This window comes from Rhea americana, unplaced genomic scaffold, assembly GCF_003343005.1.
Source record: "Rhea americana isolate MKP2758 unplaced genomic scaffold, rheAme1 scaffold_1, whole genome shotgun sequence".
Classification (NCBI taxonomy): domain Eukaryota; kingdom Metazoa; phylum Chordata; class Aves; order Rheiformes; family Rheidae; genus Rhea; species Rhea americana.
The window spans coordinates 7,139,346-7,156,046 of record NW_028185038.1 but is presented as its reverse complement, the minus strand read 5'-3'; the positions used below and the strand labels follow the sequence as shown (position 1 = coordinate 7,156,046).

Sequence of the window (16,701 nt, the reverse complement as noted above, 5' to 3'; positions counted from 1 at the left end):
GGCTTCATAGGATAAAAATGAATTTTAAGTGCATTATAGTCCATAATATTTAGAAGAAAAATGCATCTTGTTTTTCTAAAATGTCATTTTCACATTTTGGTGATTTAAATTAGTGGAGATACACAGCTATAAGAAATTAAAGGTTATAAGACATTAAAGATCAAAACATTTTAGCAGTATTTCCAATACATCCTTCAATGGAAATTATTTTCAGTAATGGACCTTTGTTAAACTGGGCTTTACAACTGAAGGCTCCATGACCATTGGTTAATAATCATGTCCTTTTTCTTAAATGTTACCACAAATTAAACTCTATTGATTATACAGATTCTTACTAACCTGCACATGAAGACTCCTATTTGGCCAGAGCTTCTTACTTCTGGGTAGAACTACCTTCTTTTCTACAAGTTCACTTATCAACAAGCTTTCACTCTCTAAAGCTGTAGTAGATTCCTTATCCTTAGTCTTGCTTTCTGGGCTAGCAGCTTTTACTGTCTTCCTGAGTGGCATAATCTCTGTATAGTCTTCTCTCTATCTTTGAGAAAATAAGCTGCTACCACTGCTGGGGCTCAGCTTACAGTCTTTTATCTGCTGCAAGCAAATCTCTTTACTTCTGTCAGGAGTTCCAAGCTCTACCTATCTGACAGATTTCCTGATTTCATGGTCTCCCTTTCTGATTCTCCTTATTTCTCATTTGGTCCTAGCTCAATGTCAGGATGGGGCATGCCAATTATGATAATATGATCAGCTGCCACCAAAGAAAGGAATAGCGTTACTATACTTCAAAGCATCTACCTGTCCTCAAGTGCAGCAGCTAGAACAACATAAACAGGAACCTTCCTTTGCAGAAAAGCATAAACTCAGCTTTTGAAGCAGAACATAATGCATGCTGTATATCAAAAATACATAATAAATTATTTATTACTTTTAGAATACCAACAAACCTGTAATAAGGCTTCTTCTGGTAAATTGGATCTTTTACATTTAACAGATTTGCAAGTAAGATCTTCATTTGAATCAAAATAGCCTTCCTGACCTTTCTTTACCAAACTCTGAAAAAAAGATGGCACAAGAGAAATACAATTTTATCTTAATCACAAGTTCAAGCTTTTAAATACATTTAAATTTTCAGAAGCATTATCAAAAAAAGGAAGTTAGATTTGCTAAATTTAGCTACATATTATCAAACTCACATATAGTTACAAACATTTCCAAACTAAAACTGTGTACACTAATTTGTGCACACTATATGACAAAAACATACTGTTAGAGAATGGAATGGAGAAAATATGGAAGAAAGTAAAAAACAGTAAAGAAAATGAGAACAAATGAATCAACGGAGTGAGAGAAACAGAAAGAACAGAACAAATGGAGATAATGAGTTTTAGATTATAATTTGCCATTCTGAAAAATTCATTTGCCTGTTAGTAGCAGTATGAGTTGTTCTGGCCCATTAGGTTTACTTATCATTATCATTACTGGCCTAATAATGCATTTTGAAGCCAATTAGAGTGTCATCTCAGATGCCCTGCAGTATCCAAGACTCCCACAGAAGACTGGCAGTTTTGACACTGGACTTACAGATAATTCTTGCACTTCTTGAGCACTGGCTTAGAAATTGATGGATGCCTGCCTTGGAATTGATGGTCTGGCCCTGCCTTATCCTGGGGCATACCAAATTACTCAAGTGCCTATGTTTTTATGTAATTTAGTTGCACCCAAAATACCTACAAAAGTGCACACTAATCAAAAAATATGAAGAGATTCAGCTATATTTTTTGTTATATGCATTCTAATCTAATTACAGAAGTCAAACCAGTCCTTGTAACTGCTATTAAGAATAGAAAGAATTTCAAGAATATTATTTCTTAGGAATGACTTGCTGTCCTCCAGATACAGGACATCTTTTGTTAAACACTCCAGTCAGATTAATATTTTAGGTATTTTAATATATCAACAAGAAAACAGATTAAGAAAAAGGCATGGGAGGGAGAAGAAACAAAACATTACAAGCTAGAGTCAATCAAATAATTTTCGGGACTAGAGAAGAAGCAGGATTGATGATGGGCTCACTCCGGGAAGGATGTGACAACTGGTGCTTGGCAGCCAGCAAAGGATTAGTTGTGCATAGGTGGCCTTCATTCTGACCAACCACCCTACAGTAGGGGAAGCAAAAGGAGCTGAACAGTGAGAGAGTTTTAGCTGTGTGAATGCGATTTTTGGAACCCCCATGCTATCAGTCCCCACGAGTGCTAAGTATCTCCTTAGCATACCACTAAGCTGCAACATGATTTTCCTTTTCCTGGAGAAACTTTCCCAGAAATTACAAGAGCCTTATTTCCCACAGTGAGGCCAGATACGACTGCTGAGGGATGGGGTATAAGGGGTCCAGAAGTGCACATGCAGCTCTATGCACTGTGAACCCACAGGTAATGTACACTCACATTTTGGCTAACTCATACTTTCTGGGAGGGGATGGAGTTACTGAGGCTTCCCCTCACTCTACAAGGATCTGTATCTTTTAGATTCTGCTGGCTGAGATCTAGAGACATCACCATTATTAGCTATCCCAAATTAGAGATGGACATCAGTCACACAATCCAAGCTAGATAAATTGCTGATAATATATGATAACACTCAATCCTTTTTACTGCTTAAGATATGACCAAGCTTTTATTCATAAATTGACATCTAGATGACACAGGCAATGGTCTACCTCCACAACACTGAAAGTACTAAACAGCAGTATTTGCAGTAGTACAGTAAACGCTTCGTTTAAATATTGATAGAGCTGTTTTTCCATAGCAGTTGGAATTTATGGAGGTAACCTTTAATCACTGAGCTTACTATATTAGAAGTATTATATTGCATACCTCAAAATATGCTTTTGTTTTCGAAGAACTGCAGGCCTCTGTATGCCAAGCTTTTACGACAGCATTTAAAAATATTTTATTAAAGATCTGTTGTAGTCTCTTTGTTGCCACTGAAAAACATATTCAATGATAACCGATTTGAGGACTATAATTAAGAACAAGTATGTCATTTGAATGCCTTAGATGAATGATGTTTACCAAATTACTTATCAATGAAGTAGTTATTCAGTTCATTTTTTGTAACGATATAAATAATAACTTTTTATAATAGATACAATTAAAACTTTTACCATAGGATTTCCAGTTAGAAAGTAAAGCATGAATAGGATGTAATTCCATTTTCTTAGAGTTGCATATAAGACATTATTGATCTACTGCTTGATTTACCAAAGCCAGTAATTTCATAGGACTTGAAGCTGCAAAATGTATACAGACCTAAGTGAAAAAAATATATATAACTTCATATGTTTTGGATAGCATAAAAGGGAGTACATTCATACAATTTGTAGATATTACCTGGACTGCAGAGGGAAAGAACTGTGAACAATTCACAGGAAAAAATCAAAATGGTCTTGACAAAGTGACTAGAGAGTTAAAAATCCTAAAAGTAAATTTAGTAAAGACAAGTGCTAAGCATTACACCTAAGTGTTAAATGTCCAAAAAAATACAGGATATTTGGCAGCAGTACAGCAGACAAAGATTTGGGGTTATGAAAGACCACAAGCTCATGATGAATTAATACAACCCAAAAAGCATGACTTTTGAAGGAAGTTTGAAGGAATTGAGTTTTCTTTTGTCTGGAGCAAGAAGAATGTGCATGTGAAATACTRTAACTGCCCTTCTATATGTAAAATGTGTTACAAAGGCAACAGAAATAAAATGTTCTTCATAACCATTCAAGAAAAGGCAACAGGAAATCAGCTCAATTTTCTGAAAAAAAAAAAAACTTATGTCATCATTCAAAATTACTTTTTCTTTGTTAACCTTGTAAAAAACTGCAACAAGCTACAAAGAAAACTCAGAGACTCTGCTTACTGGAGATTTTTAAGAACAAACAACTGCTTCAGCAATTAGTTCTAAACAATCTCATGTCATGGATGTATCAGGGCTAAGCTTGACAAGTGTGGCATGCAGTCTTCTCCTTCAAAAACAATGATTAAAATGTAAATTTTGAAATTTTAAAGGTACACTATAGTGCAACTTAACATAGCTATTATTTTTAACAAAAAGGTGTCTTGAAATTCAACTGAAATAAACTAAATTACTATAAAGGAACATTTAAGATATATCTGTTTGTGAAAAAAACATCAGTGAGTCTCAAATCCAGTAGAAAATGCAATTTTCATAGTATATTCCTAAATTTGTTTTCTGTTATCTTAGTTGTTCTAGGGAACATATTGTATGACAATAGTTAATTACATGCTTTAGTAAGTATACACTTTATACTTTAATTATACACTTTAATAATTTTTTATGCTGTGCAATCAATAAGGTACAGAAACTGAAAAGATTTGCAGGACAAATGACTACAAAATACGATCAAATTTTCTTTATCCAAAAGACCCACTGGAGGCAGACAAAATTTGCCAGGATTGGATGGAAGGGCCAAATTGCATCTACGTGAACACGCATTAATTTTAGTTACTCAGGTCTCAGTATCACACTGGTGGCAAAACTAGTATAGAAATTCCTAGTGTCTTTAATTCTTTCTCACAACACAACTGTTCGCTCCTGGATTTTTGCCACAGATCACTCCTTCATTGGTTGTGCCCACAGTACAAGATAGTTCTATTACAAGTAGATTGCAAAAGTGACCAGATTTCAATCAAGAAAAAAGACGAGCAGTTTTTTTAATTGTAAATCATTCCAGTACCCTAGTTTACAGTGCAGTTCCACAAACAGTTATATTGGTACCAGGGAAGAATCAAAAAACTGAGGAACAGAGCCAGGAATGACTGAACAGTTTCTTCATATGCCAGCTTTGTTATGGAAGGAAATATATTGTGCAATTATGCCCACCAGATGTCTCCAGATGCTTTTGTGGACTTCAGATTAATAAAAGTTGCCTTCACTGAAAGCAGTTCTTAGAAGAGAATGAAAAATTAATAAAAAAGGAAAGAAAGGCTCTGAAAACCGCTTAGGTAAGTTTGACAACAGTTTGGGCCTCCTGCTTTGTGAGAGCTGTTGATTCACATATAACCTTATGAGATCAAATCCATTGCTATATATAGTGCTTTTGCCCCATTCTGTACTTCTAAAGATCTTCGCATGACTGAGCGAAGTCAAGTTAAATAGAGTCTATGTTCACAGCTCCTTCTGTGTGGAGACGTTCAAAAAACCCCATACTGATGGGATCTGTGGAACACAGAAAGTATCAGGCAGAGTGAACAAAGCATGTTTTCCCCTGTCTTCTTTCCTGATTAATTTATTTTGATCTTTACTTCCCCACCTCCTATCATGGATTTCTTCTAACAGAAGCCAAGACTCTGGCTCCTGTGATCCCTCCTGCTTTACCCCAATCACTGTACTCTTCACCTCCCAAAAGGACATGTTGACTCACGTCATCCTGCACTTCTTAAGCACACTCCACATCCCTAACACCTCCCAAGCCTGCTTTGCATCAGCTCTATTCCTAAATCTTCAGGGGAGAGTACCAGCACTATCCCAGCAAAGCACTACAGGGAACCACTGTCTCTCGCAGGATTAAGACACTGGTCAACCAACGGCATCCTGCAATACACCACAGTAAAGAGAGAGACCAGAAGTCTTTAAAGGCAAGACACATTGGTGKGCCATTTTTTTCTGAAAAAAGCATATTTCATATTCAATTAATATGGCATAATTTTCCTCTAAATAACATCTAATTTTGTCTGAGAAAAACAGCTATGAATACTTACATATCTTTYTTTCTTTGTGAATCTGAACCAATGTGTTCCACTTCTGAATAATTACTCTTATTATTCGGAATTTATAATGGACTACTGCTAGAGCCATCTTCTGCTCTGTCTTTTTTCTTTTGTTCCTTCTCAGTAGACAATATTTTATCCACCCTCTGAATTTTAAAATACAATGAACAATTTAGTATGGCTCCCAACCTGAATGAAGTAAAATCCATAAAACTCTGCAATTTGCTGTGAAATACAAAGCAGTCAAGTTTATCAGAATAAACTTTTGAACTGAACTGTTTTTAAAATGAATCATACATTGCTGATATATTAAAATACAGTATGTCTCCACACCTGATTAGTTGGAAGGACTACTGAATGAATTAGACTTTACAAGACTACTTTCATTTGTCAAAATGTCTCTCATTTGTGAGTAAAAAAGGATTCCATTTAATATATTTGGAAGCAATTATGAATGGAACACTCTATTGTTCCAATCCAATTTCCACTATAATTAAACATAACTATTTGCTCAGACAATCTTCAAAAAGCTGCCACAAAGGAAAAGGAAAAATCTTCCATGTCCCTGGTGTGTAAGACAAATAGAAAAAAAAAGACATTTTTAAGCATGCAAGATTTAGGTATTAGGAAAAGTATTTCTAGCAGATAGGACTATGAATCACTGGAATAAACTGCCTGCAGAGATTGTTGTGTCTCCAACACTTCTCTGATATCACTAAAATCAAGCTTGATAAATATTAGAACTACYGCTGTGGCATTTTCTGTTTTGCAAGCGACAATAATGCCAAGGTYGTGGGTTCAATTCCCGTATGGGCCACCCATTTGAGGGTTGGACTAGATGATCTCCAGTGGTCCCTTCCAACCTTACCAATTCTATGATTCACTACAGATGACCTAGGTATAGTTTGCAACCTCATGACCTCTCTTCCAATCCTATGATTCTGTGATCCTTAGTAAGAATCTACAATAGTGTTTCTAACAGAGTAGTACATCATATATAACAGGTACTGTACGCTTTTCAAAACAAAACAGCATTGCTAAATCTCTAATCTGATCTCTTCTACAAGGAGAATCATTAAATTTTGATTCAATTTTATAACAAAGAAATTAGCAGGTAAGTTTATTTGTGACAATTTTTTTAAACATATCTCTAATACATATCTAATAATCATCCCATTATAGAGGAGAAATGAAGTAAATAAAACATAAATTAACTACTTCCAAGCACAAAGAAAATCGAAGAAAGAGCAGAAGAGAACCTAGATTTTTCACTTTCAGACCCAAACTTTACTGTGTCTTAAATAATCCTTTAATTCTTGGGTTTATTATCATATTCCTCACAAACAGATCTGATCGAAGTACAGAAATGTCAGCTGAATTTGTTCAGGCCTGGACCAGGCAGAAATTCTGAATTAACTGGTTTTAATGTAAAGTAAGATTGCTAAAGTAAAGYAAAAACAGATAATCCAATTTGCTAATCTCTCTTATTATAGTGTTCAATGAAAATGAAAACTTCTTTTTTCCTACCAAAGGAATGACATAACTATTCCTTTCTTAAAGGATGCTTCCTAAAATGTTCCTGAGATGCATGTAAATTGCATATACTTACTGAAAATATAACTTCATTAAGTTTCTCCTGTAGAAGGTCGACGCTTTGGCAAATAATTCTGTAGTCATCTAAGCAAATTATTCATGGCATTAGTACACAAAACAGTGCTGTATTATGAATATTTAAAAATCAAACAAAAATATGAACTCTCATATCTTTATTTTCCATTTGGACTGTGCAAATTAAAGTATGTATTTCAGAGAGATGAATGACTCTTTTACATACCATCAGTATGTAAACCATTTATCATATGATTCTAATCAATATTTATTTTAATAATCCTGTTTGAACTTATAAAATCCCATAAGGCCATAGTCTAAGGTCTTGTGTTTAAAGAACATCCCTGTAAAAGAAAATATTGTCCTTCGAATTTGTAAAGTAGAAACAGCAATTTAACTTCAGAAAAATGTTCTTATCATTTATTGCACTTACTCCTTGGAAAATCTAGGACAGAATTTGACCGAGACATCTTTGTTTCTTTACCTATTATTTTACATGTACTRTATAGTCAACCATTTTAGATTTAGGCTAATTAATGTAATATTTGAGGCTGCTAAAGAGGAAGCAGATGGCAAAAAAAATGCGGTAAATTCACGATTCAAATGCCAACGTACTGAGAGAAGACAAAACTGAGTAGTGTTACACAGGGGTAACTAAGAGAAAAATTTTCACATCTGCATGCTGATTAAATTGCTTAGACTGCTCCCTTGCATAGCTATACAGCAACTTTCTCCTTTCTGGACATTTTATAATAACAGGTTTTGTTCTCTTCAGATAACTTTTTTGGATCAGTAAAATCAAAATATTTTCCTACTTATTCCTTTATGTACAAGAATACTATGTCAAACTGTAACTCCTCATTGTCAGTGCTGAYAGCATTTCTCCAAATTTACCAGCGCTCAACTGTAATTTTAAGCGCTCAAATAATCCTACAAAGCATTAATTAGTGTACAGTTCCAAAAGGCAAACAGAATGAATGTACTCATATTCAAATAGAAAAAATATTCTGAAAACTGGTGACAGWAAATCTCCATCAAGTTATTTTCTTTTTTTTGSTATCCTTCATATCTGCCTAAACATGTATTAGATGACAGTGTTGTATGACCAGTATAAATGCAACTGCTTATTCTCTAAAATAATATTTAACAGCGTCTACTTATAAATTAGAATGGCAGATATAACAGATTTGGTTTTGCTGGACGAAGTAAAATATAGAGATGTGAATTTATATACACAGAAGTATTTTAAATACATCCATTTATGTTATATTTTATGCGCATAAATAAAAGACTATAACTATTTGTGTATTCAAATTGTCTAAACCAAAGCTGAATGAGTCTGTAATGTTGTGTCTCTGCTAGTACACTCAAACACACTCAGGAACACTCACAGGTAGTGGAACACACCTGGCCATAGTAAACTGTTCAAATATTCCCTGAAATGGATTTATATGCACTRCTTAGTTCTTCTCTTGAAAAATTCCTATCATGGTTTGACAGAACAGTCTCGGAACCATCCCCTCTAGACAGTCGCACATACACTCTGTATTGAAGACTAAGATAATTTACTAACATAAATAAAGTCATTCCATAGTAGCTGACAACAATGGCCAGGAATGTTCCCAGACATATTTAAAAGTTAGGCACTGTATAAAAATAGTTATTGTGTATAAGTGCACAGTTTTAGTAAATTTTCTTCACTTCCTTTTTAAACTATTTTCATGATCATATCTATGGCATCTGTCTATATAAAATTAAATAATACATGGAAAAAAATATGCAATTGAAACTACATTCACGTAATGTGGAATTTTTTTTAATTATGACCATATTTTAAAAAGGTACTACTTGTTCCCCACCATATATCCACATGCYATGCTCATCTCTGATAATAATAATTTTTGAAGGATTACAAATCAACATTAACAGAAAGAAATGCAAGGTATCCTATTCTTCATGTAAACTATAAAAAAAGAAATATGAAAAAACTTGAAACTAGAACTTGACTATTCTGCACAGAAATTTTCTTTCACAGCATACAGTTAATGCAAATGCTCAAAGATTTTTACCAGCTGTTCATCATCTAGTCCAAAAAGGGTGTTAAGGTAAGTTTCTGCAATCTTCTTCAAGTTTGTCCGTAAAGAAGGATCAATGCACATATACCTTCAGAAAAGAAGGTATATGTGTTAGTATCACAAAAAGAAAATGCATCTTTCCTCTGCACTTAACAGAGTTACATATTTACATTACATTTACATTACTATTAAAAKACTGACCTATATCACTTTCATTACAACTAACTATAGCTGCCATTTTCAAATGTTTATAAAATATGAAAACAAATGACCATAATTTATTGCTATTCTAAAGCTATTTTAAAATATTGTGTACATCAGCACCTAACATATTTAATGTAATATAATCTGAAAAGAAATGATCAAGATAAAAACTATTTTGTTTCTCATCTTAATACTGATTTAACAGACATCTTAAATTTTCAGCAGCATTTACTGCTGTTGCAGATAGGTTATGACAAGTGTAGGTAGGTAAACTATATTGTTTCCTTAAAAAAGAATAGGACACACTTCAAAAGCCAAGTAAATCAAAAGAACTATGCTGTATTATGGTTCTCTGAAAAAGAAGGAAACAAAAAGTATTAACTGGAAAGCTAAAATAACCAAGYATGTCTTCAGCTTGTAGGAATGGCATCATAAATAATGCAAAGTAAACAATAAAACCTAACTATTATRGTTCAGATTGTTGGCTGTTGGCGAATCCACTGGTTGGCTGTTGGTGAATCTCTGTTACACATGGAGAAATCCAAGGAAAGGCCTGATACAATAAGGGCACAAATCTGAACCACCCACTGAAATGATGTTATCCATCACCACGATGTACCTAAATGGATAGGAGCCCATGCAGCTCCTGAGATACCTGCTTCAGTGGGCCAAAGATGAAGGATTTATTATGCACCTCTTACCAAAAACTTCAACCAAGAGTGACATTTGCATAGAATACAAAGCAAGGTAAGTCCTTAAGAGTGATATTTGTGTAGAATATAGAAGCAAGGTAAGCCCCTGAGTACCTGTTAAATGCACCTACACATGGGTAGTCACTGGCTAGCCTTATGAATTTAGGCGAAAGACGGATGTTTTCCTAGCATTAACTAAGACATTGTCAATTCTATTCTCTCCTCTCTCTTTCTTCCAAGTTTCCAAGTATCTCTCTAAGGTTTTCTAGCTCCCATCTAAATAGAGCAGCACAGTCTTTCGGAGTYAGTTTTAATGCAGTGATGAACATGACTATTTTCTGACAATGATGAAGCATCTTACAGAACTCAGTATCTCAACAGAACAGTCTCTTACTAAAAACAATGCATCAGTGATAGCAGACCCAATTAAGCAGAATCCTAAAGAAACTGTATAGTGTAGCATCTATAAGTAAAACAGAATTTAATTCATACTGAATTAAGACTTGTCATCTCCTTCCTATATAAAGCTTTCACTCCCCAGCAGTTTTTGCCTCCAGACATCTTTATTGTTACAAACCTTTTTTTCTCCTCTTCTTATTCCCTTACACTACAATGTTAGCAGAAGTTCTTCTCAATATATAAAGTTTTTTGGCACCCTAATCCTGATGCTACGATGAAATAGCAGACTTGATTTTTGCACCCATAACACCTATGAATGCAACCACATACTTGGATGAAGCCCAGTTAGTGAAAAAACACAGTACTCCATTTTTTTAGTGATTCATGTCATGACAAATACCAATAGCTTGCTGCTCTCCTCTCTGCAYTAACTGAAGATCTTTTCCTGATATTCAAACCTTCAATGGACTAGAATTTGTACCTCCAGGATTTTTATAGGCACAAATTTACTTGAAATACACATGAACCATGAAACTAMCCATTTATATGTGAATGTTAACAAATGAGGTGAAATAACTTTTACAAGAGCTGTACTAACAGTACTGAACATGCTTCAAAAACAAGAACATACGGCCTGACAATATTCACAGCTAAAGCAAAATTGCATCTTGGTTTCTGCATAATAAACTAGGAGTACACATATATACTTTCTCTTTTCTCAGGAATGGAACAACTAGAAGCTAGTCAAGCTATTTCTTCTAACAGCAGGCACTGAGAGACCAAGATAAAATAAATTATTATGATATATATTAAAAAAAATCTCAGAAGGCATTTGTAACTTATAGTATTTACATATGCTTTTAAAGTATATTTTGAGGACCAAAAAATGCATCCATTTAAGCCAATCACAATATTCTCTAAGGTTCCAGTGTAAGCAAAACTAAATTCTCAGTCTTTTTTATCCCACACTGTGATTTAAGAGTGAAAGACACAAAGAAGAGAAAAAATGGGAAATAAAACAATTAATGATTCAATACATAAAGGACTACACCACTGGCTCACATTAGTAAATATACCCGTGACTGCAATGAAGTTGTAAAGAGTAACAAGTACTTCAATTTTAATTTCAAAAAATTAAGAGTTTAATGGTTTTATCAGATTAAAGGGAGCATTAAGTAGAAGTCACATTCATTAAATATCCTGTAGGAAAAAAATAGATTCAAAATAAAAATATTTTCTATGTTTTTAGGGGATACTGTCAATATTGGTCTTACTGCATTTGTAATACCATAGGCCATTATAAGGAATACTAATGTTTAACTTGCAGTCTACATAGTATAGRCCATGGCATTAGCACTTTTCAAAAAGTCTAAGTTCAGTACTATAAACTACAGAGCACACACAAAAACATTTAAGATATACCATAAACCAGCATCAAGTCCCTTTTCCATTATTTCTTTGAGTTTTTCTTCTAAAAATATAAGTGGATCTTCTGGACGCATAACAATTACACCACAAAGCAGAGCCTGCAAAAAGAAACAGTAAATTAACATCTTTGTGCTAAYAGCAAATTACCATCTAGATATGAAACTATATAAAATAAATGCAACTACTAGCTTCTTTTAAAATACTGTAAAATAGATCCATTTTCTCTTAYCACTTATCCTTACATTTCATTTGTATTTTAAATGTAACGTTGAATATATCTGCAATTAGTAGACTTAAAACCGCTGGGTTTAGGATAGTAATAAAATACATAGTATTTCTCTAACAGTGCCTACTAAGAACTTTAGTTTTTACTGTGCATTAAAGAAAAATATATAGAAGATTGGATAAATTTATTTAATTAAAGAAAAATAGAATTCAAAAATAGATTAATCCTGTGAATTAAAGAGTATGTTGAATAAGAACCCTGGCCAGAAATTGATCTGTAACCAACACTGAAAATGAAATGCAATTTATAGAAAGATCTACTTCTGAGTATTGGGTTATCAGACTACTTTGCATTACCTTTTCCTAACCAGACCAGTTCTGGTTACCATGGAGAATATTTAATCAAATTATAATTTGGAAGTTTCGGTGCCTAGTAAGTATCTTGAAACATGACTGTGTATCTTTAACTAGAGATTAATCTACATTGAGGCAAAAGGTATTTTCCTGGGACATACTCTCTTGTTCGTATTTCTCTGTGCCTATTTTCAGGAAAATAGCTTGTAAAAGGTACCACAGAAATAACATCTGAGATTTTAGATTTTCTTTTGGTTCTGACACTTACAGAACTGTTTTTTTCATTGTCCCTACCCACTTTTCACTACCACCATTCCCCATGGTGCAGTTGGGTGGTGCCTCTGATCATATTAACTCTCCAGGTCTAAAYATTGCCTCTCAAATTTCTGACTATGTGAACTCGCTATGCACTTAAATCTAATGTTCTCACTCTCAATCAACTGCCTTTTGGTTATAAACTGAGTAGGCAGAAATTTCTTACTCATTTTCCAACATYCGTATTGATTTTGGCTTGTTATTACTGTAATATAACTGGCTTATATAAATATAAAACTACATATTTAAAACAGGAAACACCTGAGGSAATTGTGAGATATTTGATGTGCAAGTCAATATGCAGGCGCAATCGTTTACTCACTGTACAAACCTAAATGATCTGTAACTGCAGTGCCATTTCAGCAACACACTATACTAACGTTAGTATCTATTCAATCTTCTTAATAAAAATACCATTTTTTATATCTGGATTATTAACTATACTAATAAAACATTATAAATTTAACATTTATCATTGTAATCCATAGTAAATGGATTTATATACAGGTAAACGGCCTTCTTCACATGTTTTCCTATGGACAGATTTTCCAAAACCAATCTCAAGGTTGTTCAGCTGCTCCCTCTGCTGGATTAAACCAGTATCTGTCTGCTATACAAATCCTATTTTTTATTTTTTCAAGTTTTCCTTTTTTTTCTTTTTTATATGAACACTAAAAACATTTTTTCTTTGGATGTTCTCAAAAGTCGCACAAAGAGGAAAATATCCAACAACACAGTGGACTGCAAAGCCTCAATTTAACTTATTTGAGAATTCATTTTAAAAACTTTCATGAGGAAAAAAAGAGAGTTGCAACACCTGGCTTTGCAATCCTCATTCAGGTAATCTTCAGCAATGCTTAGGCCAGGAGTAAAACTGAAAATAACTGCACTGAATCATTACAAATTTGACTAACAAATCTGAAAGAGTCCATCTATAATCCATCTATACCTCAGAAATCAAGCAATGTAAATGCAACATTTTTTTTTTTACCAGAAGTTCTAAACTATGGTGTATTTTCATAATTTCCTCTCGCTCATAATCCTGGATAAATCAACACAGCATCCACCCATGAGTAATTTATAACCAATATAAACCTAAAMATAAAACCTAATGATAATCCCAAACCCTAAAAGCTATCCAGAATCTGCACATGCCATTCACTGCAGTTTTGTTAACAAATCGGTGTTCTCTTGCAAACCCTTGTAACACTCAGTGCTTTTGCGARCGCYTTCCCCAAAYACTATCATCAAGAGACAATATGTCYTGTAATGCTGTTTTTCCRGTAGAATATCAAGAAATGAACTGCTGAGGTGACACAAAAACTGTATTTTGTGTGAGGCTTGGATAAAAGCCCTTGACAATGGTTATGCTGCTGGTGTGCAGACTACTGCCTTTCCTGCTCACCAATAACGATCTCGSTGAGTCTTTACGTCTCCTCATGCCCGTTTGCTGACTCATCACTGCATTATAAACCCCCTTGGGCACGGAACGTCTTTTGCCAAATGTACAGCAACTAGCACAACGTAATATCCTGAATGACCACTTAAGGTTTCCTAGCGTTATGAAGATAGTGACTACTACAAAAGGTAGTATGTCAGATCAATATACCAAAAAAGTACAAAGATATGAATTTTACKATTTTGATTTGTTGCTAAAAATATGTTTTATCACTGCCTCATACTTGCTGCGCTGAAGATACATTGATCAGCATATATTCAAATTACACTATCATTCATACATTTTAAATATTTAATAACATTTAATTGACTTAAATGTCAATGCAATATTATAAATGTTAAATATTACTAGTTCATATTTACCTACAGTAAGAAACTTCACTCTAAACCAGACACATTTTAGTAAACACAGTAAAAGCCTGCATGCCCAAGAGGAGGTCTTGCAAGGCAGGCAGTAGTCTAAAGTCACAGATTATCAGTGGTAACAAAACTGATGCAAAAGTGTGGCAAAATGGTTGTCAGTTTTGTCTGCTCTGGACCCCTAGAAAGGCTGGTCTACTGCTGCTGTGAGGGGAAGCAGGGAAGGTAGAGGCTACGCAAAACACCTACTGAGGCCAGGACTGGCTGTCAGCTACTGCCTTCCGCTAACTATAGAAAGAGCAGAAAGCCAGACTTCTCTCAAAGGCTTCGCTACTCCAAGCCATGCCTCCTCGACCTTCCCATTCCGCTTCCCATCACTTTAGCCATTCATCCGTCATGGCAAAATTCAATTGGGTTCATACGGCAGAAAAATCTTGAGCCAGCTCTGCGCCCACGTTTAATTTTAATATTGAATGGACGGGACCTAACAGTGTCATAACAGTGAAAGCCATTATATCCAAAGCATTTGCAGGATTACAGTTTACCTTTTTATGTATATTTTTTAAATTTGAATTTGCACGAGGCTCGAGAGGGAGAAATCAGATGGGAATGAAAGAAACAGATGCAGTRGGGAATCCCAGATTTTCAGGACATCACTACTCTGTTTGGACCATGYCCAAACCACAGCCTCATCATACAAAGCTTTCAGCAAGGGGCCATTTTAGAGCTGTAACTTCTTGATTTCAACAGTGTATACACAAATGTTCACGGGCTTGGGCTTAGCTTATGTTCCTTAATATCAGGACCAATATMATCTCATTTATCATCTCACCAAGCATACTGTGACTTTATAAACCAATAAAAATATAACAAAGTAACAAATAAAAAATACAGATATTGGTGATGACCAATCCCTAAGAAATACGAAAAAAAATTAAAAGACGTTTTAAAAAGGTCTTTTAAAAGATCTTAAACAGGYAAATTTTGTAACTGTTTTCTTCCTTTAAGAAATTCCCTTTAATTTGAACTTTCTTTCATTTTTAGTTATTAACTTAATGCTACTGTTATTCCAAATGTATTTATAGCTTTTGCTTGAAAATGTGAACATGAGCTATTTTTGAAGTGTTGAATCAAGAAATACACTTTATGCAGCTACACCTTATATTTTGTTTTCTGTGCTCAAATAAAACAAAGAACAGTCAAGAGGATTCTTGTGAGAGGTCCTCACTCATAGTCTGCTTGGCGGTGCTGCTCTATAATTATACTAATTGGTTCAAGATTTTTTTTTTTATTAACATTTCCATGGAAATCCTRGCTAAAATAGCTGCTTGCAAGTACAGTCTATTTTTGGTGGCTTAAAAATACCAGGATGTCTCTTAAACTTTTATTTGTGCACTGTCTATTGTGTTAATGAAATGTGGCAATGTATTAGTTTCCATTTGGAATCTAAAAATAAAGTATTTCTACAATTAAAACTAAGGAACTTAGGCAAATCTAGCCAAGGTGCCAAAGCAGTTTACTGTTTGTCTTCACTCCGGTCACAGTTTCAGTTTAAACGTGGCTCAAGATGCAGAATTAYCTTGTTCCGCCTAACTTGCCATCTTTACTCCTCATCAATTGCTTCAAAATTGCTATTAACGGCAGGCGAAGAGCAAAAACCACCCTGACACCCAGCAGCTAGCGGCGCTGGGGCTGGGAGCACCGCGGCCAGCACAGGCGCGGGGCCGCAACGCCGTCCTGAGGGGGGGATTAATCCTGGAGGGGTTAGAGGGTATTCCTGGGGGAGGGCATTCCCGAGGGGGG

The 16,701-nt window shown here is 34.6% G+C and overlaps 1 protein-coding gene across 9 annotated transcripts in view; it reads right to left on the bottom strand.

The window, feature by feature from the left end:
* The window catches only part of FBXL13 (F-box and leucine rich repeat protein 13), a 101,316-nt gene that overhangs the window by 83,236 nt on the left and 1,379 nt on the right, over positions 1-16,701 (bottom strand). For 8 of the 9 annotated variants that reach the window (XM_085298467.1, XM_085298456.1, XM_085298516.1 and 5 more), the window contains exons 2-7: positions 12,181-12,284; positions 9,458-9,551; positions 7,390-7,457; positions 5,772-5,926; positions 2,874-2,983; positions 945-1,052 (exon numbers count right to left, since the gene is read on the bottom strand). In XM_085298467.1, coding sequence (XP_085154593.1) covers positions 945-1,052; positions 2,874-2,983; positions 5,772-5,926; positions 7,390-7,457; positions 9,458-9,551; positions 12,181-12,284 — 639 coding nt within the window. The remainder of the gene's footprint in view (positions 1-944; positions 1,053-2,873; positions 2,984-5,771; positions 5,927-7,389; positions 7,458-9,457; positions 9,552-12,180; positions 12,285-16,701) is intronic. The other variant, XM_085298510.1, reaches the window with a different exon arrangement.